The 9,053-nt window shown below is 51.2% G+C and overlaps 1 protein-coding gene across 1 annotated transcript in view; it reads right to left on the reverse strand.

The window, feature by feature from the left end:
- Positions 1-2,751: 2,751 nt before the first annotated feature.
- LOC103252201 (solute carrier family 43 member 3-like) overlaps positions 2,752-9,053 on the reverse strand; it is a gene marked incomplete at its 3' end in the record, with an annotated part of 7,199 nt that continues 897 nt past the window's right edge. The window contains exons 2-5 of the mRNA XM_021708984.1: positions 8,121-8,250; positions 6,009-6,055; positions 3,029-3,105; positions 2,752-2,844 (exon numbers count right to left, since the gene is read on the reverse strand). Of these exons, the coding sequence (XP_021564659.1) occupies positions 2,752-2,844; positions 3,029-3,105; positions 6,009-6,055; positions 8,121-8,250 (347 nt within the window). The remainder of the gene's footprint in view (positions 2,845-3,028; positions 3,106-6,008; positions 6,056-8,120; positions 8,251-9,053) is intronic.

Raw genomic sequence — 9,053 nt, forward strand, 5'->3', positions numbered from 1 at the left:
GAGCAGCCACTGCACTCCAGTCTGGGCGACAGAGTGGGACTCCAACTCAAAAAAAAAGAAAACCACTGATCTAGCCCAACTTCCCCCACCCCATTTTACAGAGGATGACATGCGGTTCAGAGAGGTGCAATGACTTGACCAAGGTCACAGTAAGCAGCATCAAAGTTAGGTTAAGCTAAGAATTCCAGACCCTTTCCCTTCCAATGCTAAAGAGAAAGAAGGCCAGATGTGGTGCCTGTGCCTGTAATCCCAGCACTTTGGGAGGCCAGGGCAGGAGGATCACTTGAGCCAAGGAGGTCGAGTCTGCGGTGAGCCGTGATCATGCCACTGCCCTCCAGCCTGGGCAACAGAGTGAGACTCCAACTCAAGATTTAAAATAATAATAATAACAACAAAGAGAGAGGAGTTAAAAGGAGCCCCACCTGGAGGAAGGAGGGGGACCCTGAGGCAGAAGGGTCTGAGCACCCTAGGACTCTGGTGACCCTCCAGGCCAAGGTGCTGATGGGACTAAGCTAGGTGCTCATGACTGCCAGAGAGTCTCTCCTGTCCCCATAGCCCATGGGCAGAGCAGCCCAGAGGCGGGTTCCAGGATGGACCCACACTCTATCATTCCCTTCACTGCCACCTTTTGTGTACTGGTTTCTGTCTTCCAGTTTTTTTGCCTCATTATCAAAGTATGGTTGCCACAACTCCAGCTATCACAGCCTCCCACCACAGCATTCAAAGAGGAAGGGTAAGAAAGGGGACAAGGGAGCTGGGTGTGGTGGCTCATGCACACTTGTAAGCTCAGTACTTTGGGAGGCTGAGGCAGGAGCATCTCTGGAAGCCAGGAGTTCAAGACCAAGCTAGGCAACATAGCAAGACCTTGTCTCCACAAAAATACCAAAAAAAGGGGAAGACCAAGGAGAAAGGCTTCCTTTTCTCTCTACGCTCACCTTCCATGGGGGAGGAAATCTCCCTTCCAGTCTATACACACTGCCTTTATCTCATCAAAAAGGACTGGATTATGTGCCCACTTCTATCCATCCCTGGCAAGAGAACGGGACTGCTATGGTTGCCATAATCCAGATCAATCAGGATTCATCCCCTGGGCTGAGCAGGTCATTGCCCAGATAAAACTGTTAGCAGGCCAGGTGTGGTGGCTCACGCCTGTAATCCCAGCGCTTTGTGAGGCCAAGGCAGTTTGAGCCCAGGAGGTTGAGACCAGCCTGAACAACACAACGAAACTAGTCTCTACAAAAAATTTTAAAAATTAGCCAGGTGTGGTAGTATACTCCTACAGTCTCAGCTATTCAGGAGGCTGAGGGAGGAGGATTGCCTGAACCCACATTGATCAAGGCTGGGGTGAGCTGTGATCATGCCACTGCACTTTAGCCTGGGTGACAGAGTGAGACCCAGACTCAGAAAATAAATAAAATTAAAACTGTAGGCCAGGTGTGGTGGCTCATGCCTGTAATCCCAGCACTTTGTGAGGCAGAGGCTAAAAGATTGCCTGAGCCCAGGGGTTCGAGACCAGCCTGGGCAACTTGGAAAAGTCTTGTCTCTATAATAAATTAAAAAATTAGGCCAGGCATGGTGGTTCAAGCCTGTAATCCCAGTACTTTGGGAGGCCAAGGTGAGAGGATCGTCTGAGTCCAGGGGTTCGAGACCAGCCTTGGCAACTTGGTGAGACCTCGTCTCCACCAAATCAAAAAATTAGCTGAGCATGGTGGTACATGCCTGTAGTTCCAGCTACTTCGAAGGCTGAGGCAGAAGGATCACCTGAGCCCAGCAGGTTAAGGCTGTGGTGGCCTTGAGCGACAGAGTGAGACTCCAACTCAAAGAAAAAAAAAATTTTTAATTAGCTGGGCATGGTGGCATGAGCCTGTGGTTCCAGCTACTTGGAAGGCTGAGGAAGAAGGATCACCAGAGCCCAGCAGGTCGAGGCTGCGGTGGCCACGAGCATGCTACAGCACTCCAGCCTGGGTGACAATGAGACTCCGACTCAAAAAAGAAAACAAAAAACTGCTAGCAATGCAAAAGGCAGAATGGTTGTTGATGGTCCCCTAAAAGCCTGACAATAGCTCATCTCCCCCAATACCCAACGTCAGCCACTGAGAGGACTGGACAGGCCTGTGTAGGTCCCTGCCACCCCCACAGCCACGTCTCACCTCCCTGTCCAAACCAGAGACCCGCAGCGGCAAACACCCCAGTCCAAGGGCCTCCCAGCCTCTGCCCCAAAAGCCTGGGCAAATGTGCAGCAGAGGCTTGGCGGTCACAAGGTTCTTAGCCACAGACTCCGCAGCTAGCCTCTTAACCTCTCTGAGGCTCAAGCGCTTCATCTGAGAAATGGATGAAATGGTACTCACCTCGGAGGGTTGACGGGGAGAAATCATGCAAGGTTTACAAGACAAGCATCCGGCTTTTTTTTTTTTTTTTTTGAGTTGGAGTCTCACTCTGTCACCCAGACTGGAGTGCAGTGGCCGCTCCCGGCCACCGCAGCCTCGACCTGCTGGGCTCCGGCGATCCTTCCGCCTCAGCCTTCCAAGTAGCCGGAATTACAGGCATGCGCTACCATGCCCAGTTGATTTTTGATGTATTGTAGAGATGAGGTCTCGCTGCTTAGTCGGGTCTCAACCCGCGGGCTCAGTCAATCCACTCACCTCAGCCTCCCAAAGGCACAGGATTACAGGCTGAGCCACCGAGCCAGGCTGCATCCGGCATATTAAGTGCTCAACAGAGGACGCTATTGTTTTTTTTGGTTTTTTTTACCTTAATAATAAGGAAGACTGCCGAGGAAGAGTCAAATGCTCCATTGTAGAGGGTGATGACGGTCGAACGGTGTTTGCCAAATAGGTTCCCAATCTAGGGAAGACAGGACCAGACCGAATCACTTAACTCCCGAACAGGTATTTCCTGAGCACCCGGCATGGGCCAGGTCCTCTCTGTACCCAAGCCCGGCCTCTACCCCATAAGCGCCCACCCTGGCTTGGGCCAAGCTCCCACCTGAGTGAGGCAACCGACTGCCTGGCTTCGAGCCACCTCCCACCTGCAAGTTGGTGATGAGAAACAGGATTCCCCCAACGGTGAGCATCGGCATGGCCAGGAAGAGCAGCACAGCTGAGACTGGACCAGCAGAATTCAGAGGCAGGTGGTGTCACAAGGCAGCCTGAGCGGCCCCAAACTCCACTTCCAGTGGCTATCAATTCCCAACAACGCTGGCGTCAAGGCCCCAATGCTAGCCAGCCTTCTAGTGTCCTTTACAGGTCTTAGGATACTGGCCAAGCTCCCCCAAATGTCCCTGTGGAGGGCTCCTGGGCCAGCTTCTTCCCCACTCAGTCTGTGGCAGGCCAGGATGTCTAGACAGAGGCAGGACTCAAACTGAAGCCACTTCACTAAACCACAAGCAGCCTGGACTATGCATCATCCTCAACAGGAAGAGGACCTTGGACTCAGCCCCTGGCTCTGCTCCCAAGCCCAGCCTCTAATTCCCTGCATGACCTTGTGCTGGTTCTGAATCTATGCCTCAGTCACTTCATCTGTTAAATGGGAACAGTCCCTGCTCTTCCACCTCACATGGGTCTATGGGATCTCAGTGAGAAGATGGCCACTGTCTTTCCTTCATCCATTAAACCGAGCACTTCCTCTGTGCCAGCCAGTATGCCTGGCATTGGAAATATGAGATGAGTAAAAGATACTCCTTGCCCTTGAATAGAATGACACAGAAACAAATCGTTACAACAGGTCTAGAGAGTGTGGGATCAAGGCAGATTAGCTCAAGGGCTGGAGCAGGGGACCCCTTGGGAAATTAGTCTTTCCCAAACCACAGACTTCTGTCCATCTTTGTGATTTTGGCCATAACCTATGGCCTTCCTATTATTTGCTAAAATGTTTCAAGTTGATTCACTTTTATCCAGAAGAAACCTATTTTTAAAGGATACTTTGTATCACTACTGTAAAAGAAAACACTTGACATTGCTTGTCATGAATAGAAAGTAACTGTAAAAATAAATAAATACACTGAAAGGTAAACAATGTCATTAAATTATAGATGGATGCAGTTACCCTCAGAATGCCTGAAATCTGGGACCTGCTCTTGCCATTATAGACCGGCCCCACATCGAGATTTTCTTTCATGAAATTAGGACTGAAAGAACCAGAAAGAGAATAGCCTGCCTACCAGGTGATGGGGTGTTTGTCACCATAGTTAACATGCCTGCCCCTCTCATTCTCTTAACTACTATGCTATCCCTTGAGAAGCCCTAAAGAGCTAACTTGTATTTGCACTATTTACTGTTCAATGTCTGTCTTGATGAAATGTACATCTCTTGGAGTACTAAACATTAGTGGAGACTCCTTTCACAATAGAGTCATTGTGGTCTCAATGCTTTTTCCAAAAACAAAACATCCTATATAATAGGGTAAGAGGAGGATTGCTGCTCAGACGATTCCCAGCATGAGTCAAACATTACCCAGCTACCAACTCTGCACTCAGTCGTCTAAAAATCGTTTACAGGCTTTTAGAGTAGGTATGGCCAGTTTGATAAGGAGAGAGGTTTGAAATAATTGGCTTGAGGTGCCAGGCTATCTCGTGAGAACTGTTTGGAGGAAGAAAACACTGGACCTCCATGTTTACCCAGCAAGAGTGGAGACGACCTCATGACACTGTCTGGTTTCAGCTTAGCTACCACAAATACTGGCTATGTACTTTCCTTCCCTAAACAAAAAAACTGAACCATGTGAACTGACGCTGGGGAGGAACATTGGGAGGCACTCCTCAGTCAGAGTAAGAAGAGCCCAGGGGTTCGAGAGCAGCCTGGGAAACTTGGTGAGACCTCGTCTCTACAATAAATCAAAAAATTAGCCGGGTGTGGTAGCGCGCGCCTGTAGTTCCAGCTACTTGGAAGGCTGAGGCGGAAGGATCGCCGGAGCCCAGCAGGTCGAGGCTGAGGTGGCCTGGAGCGTGCCATTGCACTCCAGTCTGGGCGACGGAGTGAGACTCCAATTCAAAAAAAAAAATTTAGCTGGGCACGGTGGAGCACACCTGTAGTTCCAGCTACTTGGAAGGCTGAGACAGAAGGATTGCCTGAGCCCAGCAGGTCGAGGCTGTAGGGGCCGTGAGCGTGCCACTGCACTCCAGCCTGGGGGACAAAGTGAGACTCCAACTCAAAAACAAAAAAAAAACAAAAACAAACAAAAACCAGGACAGCCAGAGGCTGGCACGCTGGCCCCACTTCCCACTCATTTTCTGTGGCCTTGGGCACGTCTTGGCAAGGGTCCAAGGTCCTCATCCTGTCAAGGACGCACAGGCCAGGCTGCTTGTGGTTTAGTGAAGTGGTCTGTTTCTCCTCTGCATAATGAGGAGATGGAGAATAAATCAGATTGGAATCTTCAGATTTTTACTTTCTTTTTTAATTTGGAGACTCGCTTTGTCACCTAGGCTGGAGTACAGTGGCGTAATCGTGGCTCTCTGCAGCCGCGACCTGCTGGGCTCAGGGGATCTTTCTGCCTCAGCCTTCCAAGTAGCTGGGAACTACAGCCACACGCCACCACATCCAGCTCATTTTTTAATTTATTGTAGAGACGATGTCTCGCCACGTTGCCTAGTCTGGTCTCAAACCCCTGGACTCAGGCAATCCTCTCACCTCCACCTCCCAAAATGCTGAGATTACAGGCATGAGCCACCACGCACTTGGCAGTAAGGGTATTTCCAACACTATCATTCATATTATCGTTTCATTAAAGAGATAGAAATCTGAACGCATACATGGAGGATATAATGTTTTGAATAAATTCTTCCTTCTGAAGCAATCCCGCTCCACCATCCTTCCTTTTCACATTTTCTCAGTAGACTAGACAGTTTTCATAGACCAACAGATCAATATCCCTCAGGGACTCTTTCATTGTGGCTCTCTGAATAATCATACGGTCTGTATGTCCTGCCCACCACCCTCCTGCACGTGCCTCATCTACCAGATGCCCCCAAGCTTGTGACCCTCCCCCACCCCAGCCCACCTGGCAGTACACACCTGCAGAGGTGAAGGCTATAGTGAGCGTGGCGCTGGTATACAAGAATCTGAAACACACAAGGAGAAGACCATCAGAATAGGAGAGACGTGAGAGACAAAACGTGATTCTGCTCAGTGATTCTGCTCACTCAACCTCCAGGCTCAGGACCTGAGGGCATCATCAGCCTGGGAGTTCCACAGTACAGAGGCCTTTTGAGCCCAAGGCTCAGAACCAGGTGCAAGTCACCCTGATGAGATGGAGAAGTGGTCCTGACCTCGAAAACAGCGCATTTTGCTCACCCAGGTCCAGGCTAGGCTCAGGAGTCTTTTTTTTTTTTTTTTAAAGTTGGAGTCTCACTCTGTCACCCAGACTGGAGTGCAGTGGCATGCTCCGGGCCACCGCAGCCTCCTCAACCTCCTGGGCCCTGGAGATCCTCTCACCTCAGTCTTCCAAGCAGCCAGAACTACAGGCGCACGCTAACCACGCCCAGCTAATTTTTTTTTTAATTGTACACACGAGGTCTCGCCAAGTTGCCTGGGCTGGTCTCGAACTCATGGGCTGAGATTACAGGCTGGCTGTCTTTTGGTTTTTTTGTTGGAGTTAGGATCTCTGCCACCCAGGCTGGAGAGCAGTGGCAGGATCATAGCTCACTGCAGCCTCAACCTCCTGGGCCCCAGCGATCCTTCCGCCTCAGCCTCCTGAGTAGCTCGGAGTACAGGCACATTCCACCATGCCCAGATCTGAGTTCTAAGGCCTCCTCACCGTGCGACTTTGGGCAACGCTCTGCCCATCTCTGGGCCTCAGGAGCCTTTTCTGTTAAAAGGCAGAGATGGCACTGATCCAGACTCCAAACTTAGAGTGCTTTCAGGACCTCAGTCCCAAGGTCCGAGAGCTCCCTTAGCACTTGGGAGTCTTGCAAGGTGGGGGTAGGAGGAGTGGAGGTGATAAAAGCAATGCCCTAAGGCTGGAGAAGAGGGAGGGAGCAAGGAAGAGATAGGCAGCCAAAGACCAAGACAGACTGAGACAGTCATTATGCACCCAAAGCTTAGTGCCTCAGGGACCTGCCTTACCCTGCGGCTATTTCCCGGCCAAAGCCCTCCCTCATGGCCTGTCTGACAGCTGATCTCCCGCATAACTCCCTGGGGGCATCTGCTCAGTCTATCAGCACCCAGCAGGCCCCTGCTTATCTATCCCTGGCCACTGTAGCACCCCGTGTGAGCCACGATCAAGCCCCTCCTCTGCATAGCTCACCCCTCCAGTCAGAAGGACCTGAAATTTCTGAAAACTTTATGAGCTAAGCCCTTGGGGGGAGGGGGCTCTTGGGGGTGGAGTGGATGGAAGATTAAGCCTGAGAGACTCTGAGTAGGAGATGAGGACAAGGAACACCAGAGGTAAGGGCCGTGGAGTAGCAAGCTTAGGTTCTGCTGATTTCGTTAACCCTGGACCCAGGCCAGTCCTCGCAGGAAGTGGGCCTGGGCTCCTGCCCCATTGGGCACCTATATGGAAGAGCCTGTATGGGAGATGCAGTGTCCACACCCCTTATGGTATTCTTTTTTTTGAGTAGGAGTCTCACTCTGTCACCCAGGCTGGAGTGCAGCGGCACGCTCACAGCCACTGATGCCTCAACCTGCTGGGCTCAGGCGATCCTTCCGCCTCAGTCTTCCAAGTAGTGGAACTACATACAGATGCACGCCACCACGTCTGGCTAGTTTTTGTGATTTATTGTAGAGACGTGGTCTCGCCAAGTTGCCTGGACTGGTCTCAAACCCTCGGCCTCAGACAATCCACTCGCCTTCGCCTCCCAAAGTGCTGGGAAACTATGTGGGGCGGGGGATGGGATTAACAGTAGCAAATATCAGTCTGGGGATGGGGAAACACCTCTTATCAACAGGGTGCCTGAATGAAATGTAATTGTACACCTAATCCTTAACTGTACCCCACAAAACCATAATAAAAAATATTGATTAAAAAAAAAAGTGCTGGGATTACAGGCTGAGCCACTGCGCCTGGCCTCCTTATGCTATTCCTAACAGCTGCAGTGGATAAGCCCGGCCTGCCCTGAATATTCCTTCAAGCCAGAGAGGCCACTGCCTCTCGCCCACCTCTGTCCAGCCCAGGTCCTTGGGACTTACATGGCAATGAGGCAGGCCACAGTGGTCTTGAATCGGTCAAAGATGTGGCCGGTGGGGAATGTCATAAAGTTGTTCATGAAGGACGCCACAGTGAAGATCAGCGAGAACTTCTCATCCCTGGCTTCGCAGTCTGGAGGAGAGAAAGGGTTTCCATGTACCCCAGCCCTCGTACCAGGTGGGTATCCAACCTAGGCCGCTCTCCATCTTGGACAGTTCACCTGGTGGAAAGCTGTTACTTAAGGAGAGTTGAAATGTAACTGCCCAGGATTACCCATCAGGAGCTGGTATCTCCCTCCCCGGGCACCTTCTAGACCAAGGTGTGTGTGTTGGGGCGGGGGTTGTGTATCCCTCTCACCCTAGAAAGGCTGGCTGGGTGGGCAGAGGGCGAATCCTCCTACCCCTTCCCACCACCTGGGAGCCAGACTTAACTTCCTAAGGCATCCATCCTGCCTGTAATCCCAACACTTTGGGAGGCCAAGGTAAGAGGGTTGCTTGAATTCAGGAGTTTGAGAGCAGCCCAGGCAATAATACAAGACCTTATCTCTACAAAAAAAAAGGCCAAGCGAGGTAGCTCACACCTATAATCCAAGCACTTTGGGAGGCTGAGGTGAAAGGACTGCCTGAGCCCACCGGTTGGAGACCAGCCTGGGCAACTTGATGAAATCCCATCTCTACAATAAATTAAAAAATTAGCCGGACATTGTGGCGTGTGCCTACAGTTCTAGCGACTTGGAAGGCTGAGGCGGAAGGATTGCCTGAGCCCAGTGCTGTGGTGGCCGGGAGCATGCTACTACCCTCCAGTCAGTCTGGGTGACAGAGTAAAACTCCATTTTGTTTTTGTTTTTTTTTGAGTTGGAGTCTCACTCTGTCACCCAGACTGGAGTGCAGTGGCATGCTCACGGCCACCGCAGCCTCGACCTGCTGGGCTTCGGC

This window comes from Carlito syrichta, unplaced genomic scaffold, assembly GCF_000164805.1.
Source record: "Carlito syrichta isolate Samal-C Ts95f unplaced genomic scaffold, Tarsius_syrichta-2.0.1 Scaffold153734, whole genome shotgun sequence".
Taxonomy (NCBI): domain Eukaryota; kingdom Metazoa; phylum Chordata; class Mammalia; order Primates; family Tarsiidae; genus Carlito; species Carlito syrichta.